Source organism: Alligator sinensis, unplaced genomic scaffold (assembly GCF_000455745.1).
Source record: "Alligator sinensis unplaced genomic scaffold, ASM45574v1 scaffold250_1, whole genome shotgun sequence".
Classification (NCBI taxonomy): domain Eukaryota; kingdom Metazoa; phylum Chordata; order Crocodylia; family Alligatoridae; genus Alligator; species Alligator sinensis.
In genome coordinates, this window is record NW_005841888.1 from 1,263,676 (window position 1) to 1,286,732 (window position 23,057).

Genomic DNA, 23,057 nt, shown 5'->3' on the forward strand with positions numbered 1-23,057 from the left:
CCTATGCAGGGGGTTGGACTCGATGATCTATTGAGGTCCCTTCCGACCCTGACATCTATGAATCTAGAATATTTCTTAGCTGGGGGGTCAGAAGGCCCAGTGATACAGGGGTGCACTGCAATGCATTCCCTGTGAATTTTGGTTTTAAAGCCACCTAAACAGCCCACAGGAAACAGTTCCAGCCTAACTAAGGGTGAATCCTAAGTTGGTGCAGGGCTGACACGGTAAGTCCTATGCTATCACTCATCTTCGCTGCCCGGCTGGCTCAATTCTAAAACTTGCCTGTGTTTTTGGATCCTTGTGATTGCTGCAGCCCTGTGTAGATTAGATACAGTGCAGGGAGACTGGCCCTGCACAAGGTGACTTGGGCACAAACCCTTCTGACTCATGCTCTCTGTCATATGGCCACAGCAGTTGATCTGGGACAGACTCTAGAGTGGCTGAAGTGGGGAATGCGTGTAGTTGTAGCAGTCCCCAAGAACGAAGAACAATCTGAAATGGAAGTGTCAGGGGGATAATTTTAGGGATACATTTTTAGCAGGACTCCATCACGTGCCACAAAACACAGCAACTCAAACAATATAAATTTGGTTCGCTTCGGCAAATGGATGCAACTATAAGTTTAGCTGGTAGGTTAAAGAGGGCTGGGAGATTAATGACATTTTGTTGTAAATTTTGACAGATTTACAACAAATCTGGAAAACCTCATGTAGTGGCTGTTCCTCTCAGGTTTATCTACCATATGCAATGCTGGAAGGCCTCATACAGAAACCATTCAAACCAAAAGCCTTCCAAAGGCCATCAAAGATGACTGAAAGAATTCCCCTATAGTCATACATTAGTATGATGTCTTGGGCCCAGTTTAGCCCCTGTGAATTTGGCTCCTTACTCTTAAGATTTCTGACTTGAGAAATAACAATTGTGAGTGATTTTGCTGAATGAACGTACTGTGGCATCATCTGAACCAGAGGCAAAAGCATCTCCACTTGGGTAGTACCTGTGTGGAGAAAAAATATAGTATGTTATGGTATTCAGATAAGGTTGAATTTAAAAATTAAATTAATATAGAGCTTCACATGAAAACAATGTCAATGTACTTTGCCAGGAATACACTGACCTGACACTGTTGATGTCAGATTCATGGGTTTCAAAGGACTGGATACACTGACCAGATCGCATGTCCCAAACCATTGCTTTCTTGTCACACCCCTAAAAACAAAAAAAATCATTTTGATTATACACATACCCCTATTAGGTCTTGCACTAAAATTCCCCCCTGCATGTGGCCAAAGCACCCACCGAGTCCCAACTAACTCTTAGCACCTGGAACATCACAGCTCCTAGTAGGATAACTCTAGCAAAGAAGCTCCAGATTTTGAGAGCATTATATTCAGAAAACAAAAAATCGCAGAGGCAAACCTTACAGCCAGCACCACTCGCTACTTGTTCTGCACACGTGTTTGAGTAAAGGGAGATGCCGGTACTTTGGTTCACACCACAATTCAATGATAGTATTAAATACTCCTACAGGAGCTGGGCCACAGTCCCTTTGAGATTTTCTTAGGTATCTCACAGATACAAATGAAGTGAAATTATACAGAAGAACCTTGCAGATGTTTTCTGGACTAAAAAATGTAACCAAATCTATATAACATTCTCCTTCACTGTCTATAAAAGGAGTTGTCAAACCATTACAGGAAACAAAACTATGCTTTAATTAAAATTGCTTTACATATCTTTTTTCAGCCTTTGTCCCATTTATGTCCTTCCTTTTTTCCGCACAGGAAACATCCTCTTATTGTGAACACCAGTTAAATAAACAGAAAGGGTTTAAGGCTTACTCATTACACTGCACGGCAAAGTGGGTTTCCCTTCTCGTCAGGGGCAGCACTGATGGGTTGAGCATCATGCAGGGAGACAGTTTCTATCAAGTTCTAAGCTTGGGTTTAGTGCCGAGCAGCCTTTTGCAAGACACGTGGGTTCACATTCTCAAAAGGGGCTTCTGATTTTGGGTGCCAAGTGTTAGAAACCTCTAGGGTTTAATTTTCTGATTTGTGAGCTCCCACAGCTCCATTCAGTGTCAGAGGGAGCTGCAGGTACTCCCCATCATGAAAAACCAAGCCACAAATATTTTCATAACATAGGCCCTAAAACCAAGGCAACCAGAACTGAGAGGACTGCACAACACGATGATTAAATCCTCAGTGGCCACTTGGCCACTGTAGACCAGTACTCATTTTGGTGCTGCCAACAGGGCAGATGCAGTAAAATAGCAGGAGGTGGAAGTAAATTATTTTGTAGACCCAACCCAGGGGTGTCAATGCAGGCTGCCGCCATTTCATCAAACACTAAAAACCACTTTGTGGTGCTCTGCTGTCCTAATGCTATTTCCATAGTCATATTCTGTGATATGCAGTGAGTCACTAAAGTTGTCTGACTCATTCATCACTTAACATGTTCAATATAAAAAATTAGTATCTGCCATTTAAAGTTTTATAGTGCACTGTAAATACACTGAGCTAGAAAATGAAATAATTGCATCAACTCCACTTTTCCAGGTTTAACCCCCTTTATGGCTCTTATTTTATTTGATTAACTGCAGTTTGGTATTAAACATAGCAGTGACAGAAAGAGAGCATGAAGAATTTTTCAACTTGCTTTGAGATCATCTTTTGAAAATGTATTTAATGTTTTATTTTTATTGTCATATTTCTTTGTCCTTTAAGTCTTTAAGATGCTTTAGGAGGCCGAAACTTGAGGGTGGTTTTGTGGGAAGAAGCTATTTTTCTAACTTGGTTGAATATTGCAAGGAGATGCAACGTACCTTCACAACTTCCACTGAAAATACCTAATCCCTCCTAAGAGTACCCCGCACTTCATATGATCAGGCTCACAACCATCTCATGGTAAAGTACTGGACTGGGAATCTCATTCCTGCCACTAACCTGCTGTGACCTGGGATCTACCTGTCAGCTCACCTCTCTCTATCCCAGTTTTTGTCTCTCATTATTTAGATTCCAAGCACTTCAGAGTGGGGACCATCTCTTCGTGTGTGCGTGCCTGCATCTGTGCACATGCATGCATATGGACACAAATATACATGAATGTATATTTGTGTGCATATACACAATTTATATGCAGTTCTTAGTATAATCAGGTTTAATACAAGTTGGGGGTCTCCAAGTACTTTTTAATATTAATAATGAAAATTTTTAATATCAGTGTCAAGTAACCTGCCCCCCAGATTTTCTTTTATGGGGTGGGGAAGGCAACGATTAAAACTATGAAAATTGGGACATGATAAAAAAGGGGGCAGTAATTAGTCTACATGCTAGCCAATGGAGGCACTTGCCTTTCTCTTCAGGTCCCTGCAGCCACCAGAGGAACATGGTGAACATATTACAGGCTAAGGCTGCTGCTATTCATGCTTATCTAATGCATTCCTCCTCAGTAGACCATTGCATATGCATTATTTATTTTTAAAGGAGACATAATTGCTGGCTAAACTAAAGTCTCCTCGTGATCCAGCTCCCTCTCTCAAATCTCTTATGCAATTAAAATATATATATTTTTACTTATGATGTCATTATTTAAAAAAAGAAACATTTCTTCTTGTACTGAATTACCAACTACTGGCTCTTCTTCCAAGATATGGAAATAGATTGGAAGGAGAGTCAATGTATTAGTTTCCAAAGCCCATCCATTATCCTGTGCCCAGTGCTGCATTCTTTGGATACTAATCACTCCTATGGGACTTTGAGGTGCACAGTGGCGTACCGACAGAGGGTGGTAGGGGGCCATGGCCCCCAGGTGTTGGCCGGAGCCTCCCGCATTTGCTGTGTGGCCCACCCACTTGCCTGGCAGGTTGTGGACTTCTGCTGTTCCAGCTGGAAATGCCAGCTGGCACCCCTCCATCCACAGCTGGTGTGCTGTGCTGGTAATTCCCCCATGGATGTACCGTGGGGTGGGAGCCGGGCCCTGCACAGGCTGATTTGCCTCAGCCTCGCACACTGTTTGGATTGTCCTGGAGGGGCATACAAATGGAGGCATTGGCCCCTGGGTGCCAGGGACCCTTGGTACTCCACTGGAAGGTGCACAATACTCAGTCTGGCGCTTGAAGTATGAAGTTCTTGACAGGACAGTATGGTGATTTATCCATGTGGAGGAAGGATCTTTAAGAAAAGCTATCCAATGTGCTCCAAATAAGGCAAGAGATTTATTGTAATGGTATTCAGAGGGAGTTAAGTACTGACTGCACGCTGAGGGCTCAGGCCTGAGAGGTCTTGAAGACAGGCTTGGCATAACTCTGAGGGAGCAGTAAAAGTGATATGAAGGCCTTGCCACTCAAAACTTAGGTACAAATTTGACCCTCTCATTTAGGGATGTAATTTTTAGCTAGACAGTTAAAATAGGTGCAACACAGGCTCTACTTGTGTAATCTTATTTACCTGATTCACAGGAATAGCTATGCTGCTATAAGCTCCTATATACCAGTACGGGTTTCCCTCAATTTATGCGGCTTCTGTACGTGCGCATTCACTCTTATACGATGACCATTTTTATACCAAAAATTCGTTATATGCAAGGTAAATTCGCTCTTATGCGGTTGGTGTGGTGGAAGCCTGCAGTCAGCTGCTTTGTGTGGTACACTGTGGGAGTAACAAGCACCAAAATATAGTCTCCTGTGTGGATTTGCACTCTTTGCTCGTTGTCTGCAACACGTGTTTCTGTAGTTGCCATCCCCATTATGATAGTGCCCTGTGCTTGTGCGTACTGTCTGCTGTTGGTAAGTACCACAATTGTCTTGTAAAAGTGGTAGAAATGGGTCTGGGGGTCAGTACAGTCTAGGACTTGGAACGTATCCCTATTTGTTACATTGTAAAGTGGGTACCCTTTATGTGAATTTGAGTTTTGTGCTGTTTTCCAGGAACGCATGTACAGCATAAAGCAAGGGAAACCTGTATAAATTAATCACACATGCTAAGAGGCTGTAGCTATATCAGAATCAAATTAGGGTTGGCCTAGTCTTCACTGAAAGGTTAACTTGAATGCTTTTTTTTTTTTAGCCCTTGGGCTATTTCCCTTGAGTTAACCTTGCTCAAGAGCAGCCACATCCACACCAGCACTGCGCACTCTTGAATGGCACAATGATGTCTCCGGGTATATCCCAAAATTCTCTGCACTGCAGTAAAGGGAAATGCTCTATGATTCTTTCCCAATGAGTTGCGGGGGGAACATGTCTAGCCTTTCTGGGTACAAGAGGAGAATTGTGGGAAAACACTGGGGCACTACAAGCACTCAGGTGGAGTTAGGCTCCATCCATCCTGCTGAGGAGTCTTGTTAGCGGCTGATGAGTTGAGCTACCTGAGCATTAGCTTACACCCCCTGGCAGGCCAGCCAACTTGAGTTAACTGTACACAGAGCCCTGTAGTCACTCTTGATACATTCAGAGTCCCCCCTGGCAGTATCATTGGTGCCCACATGGATGAGCAGCATGGAATAGTAGTCAGAGGGCCAGATGAACCTCAGTAATCCTTCCATGACATCTCAGATCTGGGCTCCAGGCAACCAGCAGACCTCCCGAGACAACAGGTCAGGCTGGCAGATGTTTCCCTCTGCCCCCACAGAAGGGAGTTGCCAACCACCACCAGCCATCGCTTCTTGGTGACAGTCATCTTGATCTTTCCTACTTTGGTAAGGCCTGGCCTGTCTTTTACCACCAATGGAACGTGCTCCTTTCCTCCCTCTCTGCTGCTAGGGCTGCATATCTGTTCTCTAGATGAATGACTGTAGGTGAGGGTGAAGATCTCTGCTTGCTGCTAGAAGTCACAAGCTTCCAGCTTCCACCCTCTTGGGTGTCCATGTCCTCTCTCTTCTCTAGTGCTGTGTCTCTAGCACTGTGTCTTCCTCCACAGTCCTGGAGGTCTCCTCCAGCATAGAATTGATGATCGCCTTTGGAGCCTTACCACCTCCTCCTGTAGTTCTCTTGCCTGTTCCCTGAGAGACACCATCAGGAGGCACACAAAGTGTGTGTTGCCATTACAGTCCTGTCACCTCTGGGCCAAGGTAAGAAGCAGGCAGGCCTGCTGTGCCCTTGGTGCTGCTGGGGGCAGACAGCATTGAGGATTTGGCCCTACACCTTGTAATAAATAGTGCTTTGGCCCTGCACTGAGGATTTGGCCCTGCACCTTGTAATAAATACTGCTTGTGCAGTGGCTAACACAGCCCCCAAGCTATCCTCAGGCTTCTGGGAAGGAGTTTAGCAAGAAGTGATACAGGTTAGGGCTGTGTGAAGCTTCAGTTGCTGATTCAATTTGGCAAACATTTGGCCTGATTCGGCAGCCGAATCTCCGAATCAAATCATGAGACCCTTTAATCTCTCTGAATTGAATCAGAACCCTCCTAATCGATTTGGGGAGATTCAACGATTTGGACATGGACACAGCTTTATGTTTTTTCTACATACTTCAAGGTACCAGGTGGCTCGTGAATGCTGAGATGGTGGGGTGGATGGAGTGTCCCATGGAAGCGCCGGGGGGGGGGCGGCGGCACGGGGGTCTCCAGTGTGCTTGGTGGCAGACCTGAAAGTGGACCAGAAGCAATTCCGGGCCACTTCTGGGTCTGCCGCAGAGCGTGTGATGTACCCTCCCCCTCCCCCTGGCTCAGCGACTGGTGCCTCCTGGGTCTGGAGGAGCAGCTGGGGTCTCCCATGGCCATTCACTGAGCTGGGGGGCGCGGGGAGGGTCCCCTATGTGCTCAGCGATGGACCCGGAAGTGGACCAAAAGTATGCCATGGTCCATTTCCAGGTCTGCCGCCAAGCAGGCGGGGGGCCTCCCTGTGCTCCTGTGGGACGCTCCATCCGCTCCACCATCTCAGCACTCATGAGCCTCACCTAGTACCTTGAGGTATGTAACAAAAACATTTAAATCTGTGTCTATGGCCAAATCGTTGATTCTCCGAATCAGAATCGAATCAGTTTCGTATTCAGCTGAATCGAATCGGGACAGTGATCCAAATCAACGAATCAAATCACTGTCCCCCGAATTGGGCTGTATCTGAACTGAATACGGCCCGCTTTGCACACCCCTAATACAGGCATCACATACTGACCAAGAAGGCGAACTGAGCATTCTCTTACATGCACCCAGTAGGAAGTGAGTGAATAGAGAAGGAAGGATCCAAGTGCAAAAGGATGTTGCAATGTAATAGAATCTGAGGTAAGAATGTAATAATTAATCAAGGAAAGGCTTCAATCACCTTCTAAAAGGTGCACCTTCACCACATGCACTTTTAATTGTCTTTTCTCATCTCTGTGGATGCTTTTGATCATGTGCTACATCAATTAATGTAGGGTGGTACTTGCAAATTAAGCAGAGCCACAGTCAGTGTGATGGGTTGGGTCTGGCCCCATAGTAAGAGAATTAATTTGATCCAGCCTGAAAATGTGCCGGCAATGAATCTAATACCAGGTTTAACAAGATCATGAATCTCCCTTTTTATTATGTATCCTTCCTTTTCCCATTCCTCATTCCTTGGTTTTCCATCACAAAATAAAATATCTCACTTACCCCAGAAACAAATGTATTTCCTGTTTCAGAAGGAGCCAGATCCAGACATAAAACATCTGCCCCATGCCCATGAAAACTCTGCAGAAGCTGTCCACTCTCAACATCCCAAAGGGCACAAGTCCCATCTCCACTTGCTGTCAGGATCTACAGAAAGGGAGAAAAAGACCAACAATAAAAAAATACATAAAAGTTGTTAGCAGTTCCTTTGGGTACTTGACCAACTCTCACACACAGAGCTGGAAATTTTTAATGTGTAGCAAATGTCAGTCAGAAAATCCAAGTGGATCTAAGCATGATTTTCCTGAAAGGAAAATGACAAAGTGGAAAAGAGCTCAAGAATACTGAGACTGATCAACATCAAATGTAGTCACTTAATAAAGGCTTAATTCTATTCTCAGATGTCTGAGAAGCTGACCTCAGTCCATGATCTGCTGACATTTCTATAACTCAAGAAAGCACATGGCACCAGATTCATCACCAGATGTCTGCCCTGTTCAAGTTTATAAAGCTGAAATCTGAAAAAGGGTTAAATGGAGAGTTGGTGGACTTAAATACGCTTAACTTCTTCCTACCAGTATCTTCGCTGTATGAAACAGCCAGACCTTGAGCCAATGGATGTGGAATTGTTTGTGTGCATCAGCCTGTTTAGACAATTGTTTGGCAAATCCGTCACCCCTACATTGTCCTTGACTTTGAATGGATCATTAACATGGGAAGGGATGAGTAATGACCAATCATTGCTAACAGCTTCTCTTATTTGCTTAACAAAAAGGGGTGGGTAATTATTTGGGTGGAGGGCCACTTAGGGAGTTTTGGTGAGCTGTTGTGGGAGGGTGGGATTTGGCCATCCTGCACTGCTCTGCAGCTGTGCAGTACTATGGCTGTCCGTGCATGCCCATGTTGGGGTGGGAGCAGCAGCGACTGGGTCATGGGTATACGCTCCATGCCCTCCCCCACCAGGTTGGGCCAGTCACGATCTGTCATGCGGAGAGCAGATTTTGGCTCTGCTCTGGCCCTGGCCCCATACTATCACCACCCTGTGATGCCTGCCCTGCTCCCACCTGCCTGCCCTGCTCCCAGATGCCGCTCCCCACTCACCCAGGGCCCCATCCCACCTGCCTGGTTAAGAATGCCCTGCCCATGGGGGTCCGGGGTTGGTCCCCATGGAGACCCTAACTCACCCACTCTGTACTGGTGCCCCCAGTGGTGGGGGTGGGGCTGACCAGCCAGGGTGTCCACATAGTGGGGCCTGGGCCAGTGACAGTGGTGACACTGGCAGCAACAGCCAGAAGGAGTCACTGCTACAGAGAAGCAGAGTCTAGCCATTGTGCTGCCCCAGGCCTGCTGTGTGCCTGGGGCCAGTGGGACCAGCTGCATGTGCCACAACTCAGGTTGCCCCCCAAGCCTGGTCCAGGCAGGGCTAAGGGTCCTGCTTCAGGTTGGGTAAAATCCCTTGGTGGGCCAGATCCGGCCTGTAGGCCATATTTTGCCCACCCCTGTCTTACTGTCTCTGTTGAAAACACATGTGATTGTGGCTTGTTACCATGTTCAAGTCCTGATGGTTCTCAAGCATTCAGAATTGGCCTGTGGCACTCAGTGGCTGTTATGCAACTATGCTGCACATTGAGATATTGTCTAATGTTTCAGTGTAGTACATAGAATGAGAAACCACAGTGCTTGTGTCTTAACTGAAGAGGTGGCTTGCTATATGTACGCTTTAGAAGAAACATGGGTGAATTTCTGCATGTTCTGTTTGTACACAGATTATTTTTATGGCAGAAGCTCAAATCCAGTAACACTTTCCATACACTGAGGTTGGCAAAATAGCAGGAATCATAACAGACTGTGCTGCATGTGTTCATTGTATGTAGAGATACGGTAATATTTTGAGATCATAAATGCGGACTAGAGTCCTAAATTAGCTATAACCCAGTGTTTAGGTTCAGGATGTAAGATTTTGGAAGAAAATGTATAGGTGTAGTGCAAGATGTTGAGATTTCTACCTGGTAGGATATCTGCATCTTCCTATTCTGATACACAAACAAGCATCCAAGATGACACAGGAAAGAGCAGCCGGTAGAGTAGTTAAGGAGTTATCCACCACTTTGAGCTCTGGAACTCGATATATTTTATGAAGTATGTGGTTCGATTGGAAATATTATGAGCTCAAATCCAAACATTCCTATACAAAGTTAAAACAGGACTAAAATATTTAACTTGATTCTAGTTGCTGTTAGATTATTTGGAAACACTGCCTCAAAGGTCTTCATCTGCCACCTTGTGGCAACATTTAGCATAGTCAGCATGTTAATAGGTTTGAGGGTAAAGCACATATCACCTTCCTCCTTTAACAAACATGTGCTCACTTCAGTAATACCAAATCAGGTATGAAATACACAGGTATTTGGAGGGCTACTGATGAGTCTATCTTACTCTGTTGTATTGTACAACATATCAGAAACAATTTATTGTCACTGATATAAGCCTTTTGCCCTGTTGTTGGGGCAAGAAAACAGAAGTCAAGAGCTCTCTAATTCAATCCCCAGTTCAGCCACTGGGTTCTGTTTGGCTTCTGAAGATAAAATACTTTAGGAACTTCAAGTGAAAATATCATTATTGTTATTAATTATGGGTATTTCTGGCTTGGTGTGTGGCAACCAGTCTTTCCTGCTGTTATGTGGAAAAAGACAGAGAGTAAAGGCAGAGAGAGGGCCTAGTTATGTGAGGTTTTGTCTGTTCCCTGCAAAGTGAATCACCAATTGCTGATACCAGGCAGGAAAAGGCCTTTAAATTTACATTGGGTTTAGCCTGTGGTTGGGAGTAAGTCTAACGTTGATGTGAACTAGGAAGAAAACTGCTCCTCTCTACATACAAACCCTTAAAGTTCCCTAATGCTTAACCAAAAGGTAGTGGAGGGAAATCCTCTGTGCTGTTTGTGGCACATATTTTATCCTGCAGCCTCATTATATTCCTGGTTAATTATGTTATAAGAAATTTGATCCCAAGGCCATTCCACAAGCAATGGAGATAAAACATGTTTTTCTACAGCCCTTTATCAAGCAGCAGCATCCTGAAAGAGGACTGGACTGCTGGTTTATTTTTGCTATTCTAATCTCACTCTTCATTTCACCAGACTACCTTAATCCGTTACCCTCAGGACTATAAAATACCACTCAAGGCAATATCTTTGTGTAGCAAGACTGGAAGCTCTTTGCGACAGGAACCATGTATCCTTCACGTAGAAAGGCCCTAAACCCACTATTAATGTTGCACAAAGGAGAAATAATATTATACCAGTCTGCGTGATAGCTATACAGTTTGCTCTATGAGAATGCAAGTTCCTTCCCGGTATTGTTACTTCTTCATTAAGCACAGAGAATAATTAAACCCTATAAAAATAAAAAGCTTCAGTTCACATAAGTACATCCAGGAAAGCAAAAAGCTGGTTCTGTATTTCACAAACAACATTTCATCCAAGTTAGACTTCATGTTTTGCCCTGCCCTAATTATACTGGCCTCCTGCATTTTAAGACCACAATTAAGCACTCTGGAGCACTGTGGGTAGATCCTTGACTTCCTTCTGTTTCCATGGCAATAGACTTGAATCAGCATCTCAGATTCATTTCTGAAACCACAGAATAGCAAATAACTGCTTACTCTTGGATATCTCATGTCTTGAAATAGAAGCAATCATACCTGATATTCCCTTAGTAAGAGCTGTAAATATCTTAAAAGGAGGAAAGTAAAATATGCCTTTCTATTCAGCTTCTACAATGAAAATACTTTCTACTCCATTTATTTTGCTGCAGTCTAATGTGTAGAATATCAATTAAAATTCTAAAAACAGACTAGGGTTGAGGATTATCTTGGTTCTTCAATTGCTCCTAGGTTTTCACATTCTTGTAGATGTAGGATATTTTAGATGTTTATCTATTACAGAAGCAGGATCCTTTGTGGTTAATACAGCAGGCTGGCATGCAGAAGACTGGGACAGTATTTGTTGTTTTCCCTCTCTTATATTCTTTCCATAGATTCCCCAAACAGCCTTGGGCAAACCCTATAAATCTCTATGCCCTTCAGTTCCCCATCTCTAAAATGAGGATAATGGTACTTCCTTTCACCTACTCCTTTGTCTTTCATTCTGGGGTGGAGACTGACTGACTCCTGACATGTGGCCATATAATACCCAAGACGATGGGGCCCTAATCTGGGGCCTCAATTAAATAATAGATAAGGAGGAAAGACCAATAAGCACAATAGCAAAGCAGGCTAGGAATATAGAATAAATGGGACAAAAATGGTTCCAAGCAGCTGGAACCTAGTCCTAATTGAATCAGGTTGTGAGGGTGATGGAGTTTTTACAGTTAGATTTCCTGTGTTACTCTTCTATTTCAGCTCATAAAAGCCCAAGCTGGCACAGACCCCTGCAATGGAAAGTGCACGGAACACCAGTGCAGTAACCTTTCCCTCCCACCAATGAGTCTCCAAATGACCAGGCAGTGCTACTGTCAATGACAGCCAGATCAACGGGTTCAGCTTCAGCAGATCCTCCTTGTTATAGCCTCTGCCAGTAAGAGCACCTATGAAGTTTCCAGCTGAGTCAGAAGCTGCCTCTTAAAGCAGGGGTATCTCCCCTGTGCAAGATGGGATACCCCTCCTGAGGCACAGAGACCCTTGCTGGTGCAGGGAGGAGTGATCTGCATCTCCTTATGCTGACAAAGGCAAGTGAAACTCATGATTGTGCATTATACCTGAGTAACGTGCAAGTGAATGCATTTACCTGCATGTCCGAGTTAGTGAAGCTGCAGGCAGACAGGTAGTTTGTGTGCATTGCAACTGATTTCTTCTTTGCAGCCATATTTTCATTTTTGTCAAATGTCAGTGGATACACAGAGCACTTATTGTCCAGGCCACTATGGCAAAGAAAAGATACAGAGAACACTCTTAAATCACTAACAACAATAAATGTGGGATGATAAGCAAACAAAAGAATGAAATGTCCTAAAAATTCTCCAATGTCAAAAACCCATACAAGTATAGATTTCCACTGTATGACAGCATCTGGGATTCCCCTTGCCAAGGGAATCCCCACCTGTCTTTTATCTCAATTTTAAGGTAAGGATGCTATTTAAAAGACACTGTTAAAGACATTTACAGAATGAAAAAAAAGAAATCAAACAAATCCTAAGTTGCTTGGAGACAGATGCTTTAAAAGAGTGGTGGTCAACCAATCTGGCTCCACAGGTCAAATGAGTGGTGTGGGGCCAGTCTGCAGGTTGGATCCGGCACAGGGTCAGTCTGCAGGTGTGATCTGCTGTGCTGGCATTATTCCATGCACCAGATGTGGCCACAGTGTCTGGAAACATGATGGTGGGGGAGTGGTGGTGGAGGAGCAATAGCAGTGTTAACTGTTGTGGCTCTGGAACCAATTAACACCGCTACTGCTCCCCTGCAGCCAAATTTCCAGACCCATGGGGAGTCCATTGGGTTGGATGACAAAGCTTTGCAGACCAGATCTGGATGGGAGGCCAGAGGTTGAGCACCACTGCTCTAAATGATTGCATGTGCTAAAGAGCATTCTTTGGAGTAAGTATTTAACACCTGAAGTTCTACAATCTAATGATGAGAAAACAGCAGTAACAGTTTCTTTGTGTACTAAGTTGGCACATAAAACTTAGTACAGCATTAAGGTCCTATGTCCCCTAGATGTACACATGCTGTCCAGTTCCCTTTGACAGCTACAAATACAAGCCAAGGGCAATAAGTGATCCCAAGTCACTAGAAGACTGATTTCTACAATGTACAACACAATGGGACTCTGATCTGGGATTTCAATTTAATAGTACATACTGAGAAGAATTCATGAAGATGGCCACTTCATATGAATAGTCATGAGGTAATCAAAAGATGCATTATGGACTATATCAAACCTGCATCTGATCAAAAAAACCCCAATCCACTGGACAGTGAAAGCAACAGAAAGATGCTCATTGGATCCCAGGGGTGCTGGAAGAGGCCCTGTTTTGGGTTCAATTTTTCTCTCCTACTGATGCACATCAGAAGTCCCTCCACTGAAGTCAATGGAGTTATGCAAGTGTGAACCAGTTTGGAAACAATCAGACTCATTGGCTATTTTTTAGCTGTCTACAAGATCCCAGTGATCTGACTGTCAGCATCTGTAAAGTTGTGAACCAACGAGCACACACCAACTGCTGAAACTTCCTTAGCCTGACGATGGGTTTTTGAACCCGAAAGCTTGCTTAATAAATATTCTCCAACTATTTGGGTTGGTCTAATAAAAGATATCAAATTCACCCAAGGAACCTTGTCTGCCTATGAACCAACTCTAGTGATGCACAGACAATGTCACATATGCAGATTTTTTTTTAATAAACTTCAGTTTCATTTTGGATTGTTGCTCCGCTCCTCCCCAACTCCCAACAGAACAATTAAGCAACACACCCTTTCCCACAGTTTCCAAGGTGCGTCTGAAAGGAAAAAGGTACATTTTGAAATCTTGTTGCATCTCCACTCGCTACATATCCTTGGGACCTATGGTGCATCACTTCCATGACACACACTGCAGTCCTATGCAGTGATACCTGAGGTAGTTCAGGTACCAGCAACAGTATAGTGCTTCACATGGACAAATAAGCCTGGGTATGAAGCAGGGTGTACTAGCTCAAGTGAAGTGCTGCCCTAATACAGATATACTGCAAGTACCTGAGGTAGCCCATTCACAGATATTATGGGCATCTCTGCATGGAATTACACTGCACCTCACAGACATGCTCAGTTACATAGAAAGATCCACCAGGTTCAAAGCTGCAAGAGTTTATCCTTACCCACAAGCAATGGCACATCCAGACGGGGCATATGCACACGCCATCACCCATGTACATGGCATTGTCACTGCATGTTCCTGAAATACAACATGTCCCTTATATCTCAAGCATCAATTCCTTATTTCTTTACTACATTGCTAATTTGTGTTAAAACAATGGTAATGAGGCTGAAATTGCTTAAGTGCCCTTAGGAGTACTCACTGTATTAAAATGAAAAAAGGAAACGGAGCCGATACATTTTTCTCTTTAAACTAAACACCAAAGAGCTGATCTTTAGTTCAAAAGGACCCTTTATTGTGAAATCAAAAGGCTTTAGAAGAACAAAATTCAAGTGAAATACATCAAGTCATACATTTCCCTAGGCTAATCTGCAAATGCAGTTAATCAAATTCATGCTTTATTACAATTTGCTCACAAACAACTGTGTAAGACTTATTGTACCTGCAAGAATGCAATAAAGATTCCCATTCTGGATTCCCAGTGCAGCATGACAATGCTTGTTTTTACTACCCATAGCCTCCGCTAAGGTTATGTAGATCTGAGATGCAGTGGAAGGGGCCAGGAAGGAGTCGCAGGGGCATGTGGGGCCCATTAGAGGTTGGGGCATCTGGGGGTAAAATGGCTAAAGCAGCCAGGGGCAAACACCAAGACTGCACTTCTCCAGCTCTGCTCTGCACCCAGGTCATGCACACAGTCACAGGCCAGCCAGGGAGCAGAATGCTGGAAATCCTCATGTCCAAGTACTTAGCGCCCTGCTGATGAGTACCACAGCTCTGACGCATTGAAGAGAACAGAGTGGGAAGTGTCCCTGTCCCACCTCACAAAACCATGCAATGCAGCCAAAATTTGGCCTTGCATATAGAAACTATATTGGCAGACATATTACCAGTAGGTCCAGAGAAGTGATTATTCCCCTCTATTCTGCACTGGTGAGGCCACAGCTGGACTACTGTGTTCAGTTTTGGGCACCCCACTACAGAAAGGATGTGGACAAATTGGAGAGAGTCCAGTGGAGGGCAACAAAAGTGGTTCAGGGGCACATGACTTATGAGGACAAGCTGAGGGAACTGGGCTTATTTAGTCTAGAGAATAAAAGACAGAGGGGATTTAATAGCCGCTTTCAACTGCCTGAAGGGGGGTTCAAAAGAGTTTGAAGCTAGACTGTTCTCAGTGGTGAGAGATGACAGAACAAGGAGTCTCAAGTTTCAGCAAGGGAAGTTTAGGTTAGATATTAGGAAGAATTTTCTCACTAAGGGGGTAGTAAAGCACTGGAACAGGTTACCCAGAGAGATGGTGGAATCTCAATCCTTGAAGGTTTTTAAGACCTGGATAGACAAAGCTCTGGCTGAGATGACACAGTTGGGGGCTGGTCCTGCTTGAGGTCCCTTCCAACCCTAATTTTCTATGATTTAATGAAACTACAGACTTGATTTGAACTTTTCTTACCTTATTGGTAGTAAAGGAATCCCACACGATCACCTTCCCATCCTAAATTAAAAGGCAGACAGAGAGAAACCAAGAGTATTTTGAGTCCCACATTACAGAGATCTGTGCAAACACTGTTGTTAACTTCTGCACCACCTTTACATCATTGCTACTGGCTGCAATGCTGTTTGCTCCAAATTAGTGACACCACTGAATTCAGCTTGGCATTTCTCTGGTTGCGAGATAATTACACCATTCCTCTCATGTTGATGAGTAAATGATGTCTAAAAGGCTTATATAGAGAAACACACCCCATGTTCCAGTGCCTTGCTAAGGGAATGGACACAGTTCTCCTCAACACTAACCATGGAGGTCAAATCTTCTCAGGAAACAGTAACCTTTATTTTATTTCTCTCCTGAGTTTACCTATCCTAGGCCATAATTACTACCTACCAAGGCGCAGTTGCATCTCTTCTTCACATCCCTCTGTTTATCCATTTTCCCCTTCCTACTCCTATCCTCTCTTCTTCCTAGTCCGAACTCTTATTGAACCATCAGCCACCCATTTAAGATATCTATAAATAGCAATCATGAACACATAGCCAGTAGTGCACTATATAATCATACCGTGTCTTTGCCCATTATATTTAGCTTATATACATAATATTCTTCATCTTTTCTGCATGGTAGAAGCAAATTGTTTATTTACTGTATCTGGACTTATTATCACAAAATAAATGTTTAATAAAATACAAAATGAGTATGAACTAAGTGGTTTAAAACAGAACACAGACCTTAATTACCTATAAGAGAAATAGCAGAAATCCCCAAATGATTCACAGTTCACAGAATTACTGAGGGTTTTTTTCAGAACACATATTTTAAGGTGAATTAGAGCCTCTTTCTTTTCTTTCAATTGTACACACTAATAATCTACCACTTAAAAATATCATATTAAACTTTCAGTCTTTAATCTCCTTGCAGAGATCACTATGAACAGAGCCAATTAGCAGTAACTCTGACAGCAACTTGCAATATAAATACGTAATTCTATGTATTAGGCACCACACTGTGAACACCAACTGATTTCCTACAGGCCAATGCACACAGGTCAGATGTAACAAGCTGCCAGATATACTGGTAACAAATTCCAGTCACTACCATTCTAGGTTGACTACGAACCAGCAACCTAAAAGTAATAAAGGGTGTTTATCTCATTATCTCTCACTCAGACCAGTTTTATGATAGGAGATAGCTCTTGAACAGACAGCACAAAATGCCCCAACATTTGCAATAGTTGTAGCAAGCTAAGTTAAATTTATTAAGGTCAGATCAAATGTAAGGACAACTCAAGGAATCTCATGGTTCCAGGTGGCACCAGGACTTTTCTAGGAAAAAAAAAAATCAGCACTTTTCATTTCTCCCTATCCTAATTCTTTTTCTATATGCTAATGCAAATCATAAGCATGAGACGTTGCAGAATAGTATGTGTAAACGATAAGAAATCTTACTATAAAATTGCATATCTAATGTGCTAAAGGACCCTTGAAAATTCTGTACAAAAGGGGGTCAAGAGGTTTTTAGAGTACTACCTCCATCAAGTGTAGTGATGATGCTCAACAGAATTCTATTCTTTATTTATTAGTCTGGTTTGTGCTTAACAAATATGTTGCCATGTGAATGCCTTAATTATGAAAGGCTTAGATTAACCATACATTTTATTTCCATTTACTGTTCTCTACTATAGCTGTCAGAACCGCACAACGCCCATCAGTGACTTTGAAAAGCTCCTAACACATTTCCTTACCTGGGAAGAGCTCACAATTCTTCTTTTGTCTTTACACCAGTCCATGCAGAGGACTTTGTTACCATGGCCTTTCAGAGTCCTTCTGGTCTTCATCACAAACTGACCCAATGCCTCCACACGGTCTGCCACCTGATGAACTGCAGAGAATTAACTATCAGTTACTCCCAAATATTCACTCCATATTAACTCCTGATCCTGCAAACACTTATGCCATAAGTAGCTTTATTTACAGAATTCCAAGAAGCACAATGCAGTGAGCAGTCAGTCCTGTACATGTTTGCTAGATCAGATCTTGAGATCATTTAAAGGAAATCAAACCACCGTGTGTATATACCACAGATACAGTATTCTTTGCCTAAAACAGTTCTTAGAAACAGAAGAAATGTCTGAGGGAATCCTGCCTATCTGCCACTGCAGTTTTGTGTTTCTATTTAACCCACAAAAAAATCACCTGTATTAATTTGGACCTAACTTTTGTCGAAATTTTAGTAAAAAATTGAAAAACTGCATGAAACATCATTAGATTTTGAAGATCTAACTTATTAGTACAGTGCTTTGTCTGCAATGATTATGGAACTGTCATTCTCAGAAAGTAGAGATGCTGATGTTTTTTGTTTGATAATATAAACACATTATATTAAGCCAAAATGTTACTACATCAAATCAAGCACAGTATTTATTAAGGGGGCTTGATAGCTCTTTATTCACGTTAATGCTACTGATATCTATTGTGTGGCTTCCTTCAGTTTGTTTTAAAAATGGGTGGTTTGGTTTTGTTTTACAAAAATGTGCAAACTTGGGAATGTAATGGAAAACCCAAATGAACATTTTAGCTACACTGTGATTTAATGCCATGAGGCCAAACCCTCACTCGGTTCCTTTCATGCCGGTGGGGTTAGCCCCAAATCTGCTCTCCTTACATGAACAGCCAGGCACTCGGGTCTGAGCACCTGGGGTAACCTAGCCTGAGTGAGAGCTTGCCCAGAGAAAAGCTACTCTCCAATATTTGTGTCCTCAGTTATAGTGCTTGTGTGTCTAAGGAGCTATCCCATGGCTCCTTCCACTGAGAAGCTCTAGGACTTTTCCCTATTCAACTGTCAGCCACTGCAGAACTTGCTCTTCTTATGATTTCTTCTGATGGATGATGACTGGAGGATCAGAGGACTGGAAGAGGCCTCAAAAGTTTGCTATCCCCTACACAGAAGGAGGATTCTTTGTTTGTAAACCAGCCCAGCCAGATGCTTATCCAGCCTGTTCCTGAAACCTCCAACGAAACCTCTACAACTTCCCTTGACATCTGAGCAATTTTTGGGTTGATTACAGGCTGAATTAAACTGAGCCTAGCAATGTCTGCACTTCAAGCATTTCCAAACCCAAATCAGGCATTTTTGTGCATGGACGGTACAGAGATTTGTACTTAAAACAGACCAAAGGGCCCAGGTTAATTCTGCAGTTAAAACAAACCTACCAAAGCTAACGGATTTACTGATACAAGCATGTCTATTTATTAGCAGTTCCCTCAATTTCGAGGGGCTGTTGCTACCACATGGAGTATAGTGGGGAAAAGGCAGATAGAAAAGGGATGAGCATCAGAACTCTACTGTGATGAGTGCTGGATTTTAGCCAGACAGGGCATTTGATCTGCCTACAGCTTTCCCATCAGAGGTCTGTGTGCCAGGTGCTGGCAGGATATAGCCTTGGCTGAGCTGAGTGGCTGAACTGTTTGGGTAACAGAACAACAATAATAATACTTCACTTTTCTATATAGCTTTTCAGCAATAGGTCTTGGAACACTTTACAAATGAGGTCAGGGTCCTTTTCCTCATTTTAAAGATGAAGAAACTGAAATTATAGGAAGAGAAAGTGACTTGCCTGATGTCTTCCAGCAGGGCAAGGTATAGAACCCCAATCTCACAGACCCCAATCCATGTCTAATGATATGAACCTGCATCCTTGTAAAGGATCTCACTGCACTGCACCTGAATGCACTGGGATCACAGCATGGGCTTCTTTCTAAAAAGGGATGATTCAAAGCAGTTTGTGTTCATTCTGAGGGGCCCAAAGCAAACCCCTTCAGATAGAACAGAAACTAGCTTTCCTTGTGTATAAGTTTATTTTATCAGCTACTGTTTATAAAAATAAACCTAGGTTTATAACAGTGGAACAATAACTATGGAAAAGCACCTGGATGTGAAATCCACTAACAATCATTATGCTGGAGCCAGGTCTGTCTGTGGGACTTGGGGGAGGAGGAGAGGGGGAGAAGCAACAGTTACTGCAGAAAGCTTGTTCATTCTGTGAGAGGCTGAGCAGGGACCTGCTGCTTCTTTCAAACCACAGTGGAGGGCTCAGCACAAAAGGCAGCAAAGGGGATGAACTGGAGCCAGGACCTCTAAAAGCTTTAGCTCATCTAACATGCAGCATGGGCACAATGCAGCTGCCTCTCAAGGCAGAAGGTAGAGCTAGGGGAGAAGAGAGCCTCAGCAGCAGCCCCAGGACCTGGTTCTCAAAATTAAAAAAGAAAAACAAAGGCCTAACCCAGAGAGGTGCTGATGTATTTCAGCCAAGTACACCTGCAGGGAACCCTTACAGGTGTTCAATGGCAGCAGGTATGAGGATATAGCTGCTAATAATTAGCTACAGGAGGCAAAGCCTGATCTAAACCTGGGGTCACTGGAAAGGCCTCCACTAACTCTCATGGAGTTTTGGATTGGGCCTTTAGCTCAAGTGGCAAAGCTAACACTTAGAAGCAGGAGATTCTGGGTCCTATTCCTGTGGTTGCACTGGATAGCTACAACTGGCATTGAAAAAAGGTAGTTAACTCAGTACCTCACAGGAACAAGCCCTAAAACAGAGTCTACATGATTAATTTACACAGCTCTTGACCTCTGCTTCCCAAAACTCACAGCTAAAATGACTGCCCTTTTTGAAAGCAACTCTGAGAATACCTGTGTGCTAAAAAGGGCTGTTCTGGCTGCGGGTGGGGCATCCTTACCACATCTGAGATGACTCCTTGGCTCAGGGTCAGGCGAGCAATTTCTGCCCCTCTAAGTCTGAGACTGATGTCAAATGGATTAGCTTTGCAATAATCATCCTTCAAAAACATCAGCCTTACAACTGTGCCAAAATAATGCTTTTAGCTACAAATGTTGCCCCTTCCAGGGACATACCTCCCATAGTAAGGGAACTATATCACTGTCTTATTCCTGACAATTTGTCCATTATAAAATGATCTTTAGTAAGGGTTAAAAGCAGACCAGCCTTCTCAAAAAGTACTGACAAAGCCAAATAAGGAAAAACTATGTTTTCCACCTATCATGGGAAATGAAACCTATCAAGTGATCCGTTCGCATGCGAAAAAAATCCAGTCAGAAAACAAGCACTGGGGACGGTAACAGCAACACAAAAAGCAGACTGAAATTCTTGTATCCAGACCTTATCAGAAAAGTGTTGTTCCCCCCCCCCCCCCCTTTTTTTTTTTTTTTTTTTTTTACAGCCTAAGCAGTTGCATCTATCAGTGCAACCTAGATTCGGCAGATGCCCACCCCAAAACAAAACTCAGCAGCTTCCTACGTTTCATAATCAAAGAATAATTCTGAAGTGTTCCCAGCACGTGCAATGATGTAGGATTAGACCCATAATCTACAACTCTTACCCAGGCAAGTAGCTCCTCTGTACTCAACAAGGCACCAGTAAAGGTTGCAGACTTGGGCCTAGAGCAGGGGGGGAGCAATTATTTTGGGTGGAGGGGTGTTTACTGAGTTTTGGCAAGCAATCAAGGGCTGCATGACAGGCAGCCAGGGGCAGATAAATATTAATTTTCTAAATTTTTAGGGGCCCTGCAGCGCGGATAGAATGGCCCGCAGGCCGCATTTTGCCCACCCCTGGCTTAGAGTGTTCCAAATAAGACTGGATCTCTTTATACAAGGCATGCTGTAATTCATGTAGATATTATAAGCCTGATCCTGAAATTACTAAGTGAGGTTCTTTGTCTTTTCTTATACTGGAGGTTAGACTAAAACAGTGGGGGTCAACCTTTTTGGCAGGCATGCCACAAATTAGGTCTACACTCTCTAAAAGTCCTGTTCCTGATCTGCTGACCAATTTGCTACTCATTCCGTGTCCTGCCCTTTGCTCCTGCCTGATCTGATGCTCTTTTTGTTCCCTGCCCTATCCACTCCTGTGCTGCCTGTCCCCTTCCCAATCTACTGCATGCCACACACAGACGCTGCCTGTGCCCCGCATGGACTGGAAGATCATAACGGTCTCTTCAACGTTAAAAAACAATGGATCAGAGATGACACGAGTGCTCATATTTTTAATCAAAACTTTTAAATGATGGATTAAATCCTTCAAAATGTGCAGGCCACAGTCTCAGAGCTGCAGTTCAAAACAAAATTGAATAAGGGCAACACCATAAAGCATGGGAGGGGGGGGGGGGGGTGGAGGAGGGACCGACAGGGGGGGACGGACCCAACACTTAATTTTATCAGGGCAAAGAAAATGGATTGCATCATTTTAAAAAGCATGCAAAAAAAGGAAGAGCCATTTTAATTTAATATAAATAGTCAATGGGAATAATTTAAGCAGCCAAATTGAAGCAGAACTGAATTGATAAAACCAGAGTGGAGCCTTTCCAGGGCAATGCCCCCCTAGAAGTCATGCATGCCGTCAGGGAAAACAAGGGGTGGAAACACAAGCCACCCGCAAAGAAATTCAGCAAATCGTGTGACGTCTCTGTCACCAAAACAAGGCATGCGGCGCCTTCCAGCGACATCCCCCGGGGCTGCGGGTCGAGGCCGAGGGGAGCGGCCGAGGAGCGGTGCTGGACAGGACAGGACAGGGTCGCCATGGGCTGACGGGCTGGCGCTGGGCCCACGGAGGCCTCGGCCTTCCCGGGTGGAGCAGGGAGGCCAGGGCGGCACCTGCTTGTGCAGCCAGGCCGCCTGTTTCCCAGGAGTGCCCCTGCCAGGCCCAGCCCCAGCCCCAGCCCTCCCCGCCCGGGATGCAATCCGCGCAGAAACCGCTTCATGCTCCCCCAAGGCGGTGCCCTGCTGTGGGAACACCCCAGCTTCCCGGCTGCGACACCCAGCGCCGCTCGGCTCCGGGGCCGGGACTCCCGCACCCCCGGCCCGGGCGGGGCCTGGCACCCCCCTCCGCACCCCGCCGCGGGCACTCACGCTCCACGTCGTGCAGCTTGGCCCGCTCCTCCTCCAGCTTGCCCTTCAGGCTCTCCGCCTCGCTCTTCAGCGACGCCAGGGTCTCGTTCTCGTGCAGCCCCTCGGTTGCCATCTTCGCAGGGAGACAGAGCAGAGCAGAGCGGAGCACAACGGGCACGGGCACGGGCACGGGGACGCGGATGCTGCGGCTGCCTGAGCAACTGAGCCGGGGCGCCGGGCTGGCGTCTCCCC

General features: G+C 44.3%; 1 protein-coding gene across 2 annotated transcripts in view; it reads right to left on the bottom strand.

Annotated features, from left to right (window-relative positions):
- The window catches only part of GNB5 (G protein subunit beta 5), a 31,760-nt gene extending 8,709 nt beyond the window's left edge, over positions 1-23,051 (bottom strand). Inside the window, exons 1-9 of one of the 2 annotated variants that reach the window (XM_025197029.1) lie at positions 22,827-23,051; positions 17,647-17,783; positions 15,861-15,902; positions 14,415-14,491; positions 12,350-12,482; positions 7,570-7,713; positions 1,118-1,209; positions 949-997; positions 110-492 (exon numbers count right to left, since the gene is read on the bottom strand). In XM_025197029.1, the coding sequence (XP_025052814.1) occupies positions 325-492; positions 949-997; positions 1,118-1,209; positions 7,570-7,713; positions 12,350-12,482; positions 14,415-14,491; positions 15,861-15,902; positions 17,647-17,783; positions 22,827-22,938 (954 nt within the window). In that variant the 5' untranslated portion in view covers positions 22,939-23,051 and the 3' untranslated portion in view covers positions 110-324. Of the gene's footprint in view, positions 1-109; positions 493-948; positions 998-1,117; positions 1,210-7,569; positions 7,714-12,349; positions 12,483-14,414; positions 14,492-15,860; positions 15,903-17,646; positions 17,784-22,826 lie in introns of those variants that run through there. The other variant, XM_006017948.3, reaches the window with a different exon arrangement.
- Positions 23,052-23,057: the final 6 nt, after the last annotated feature.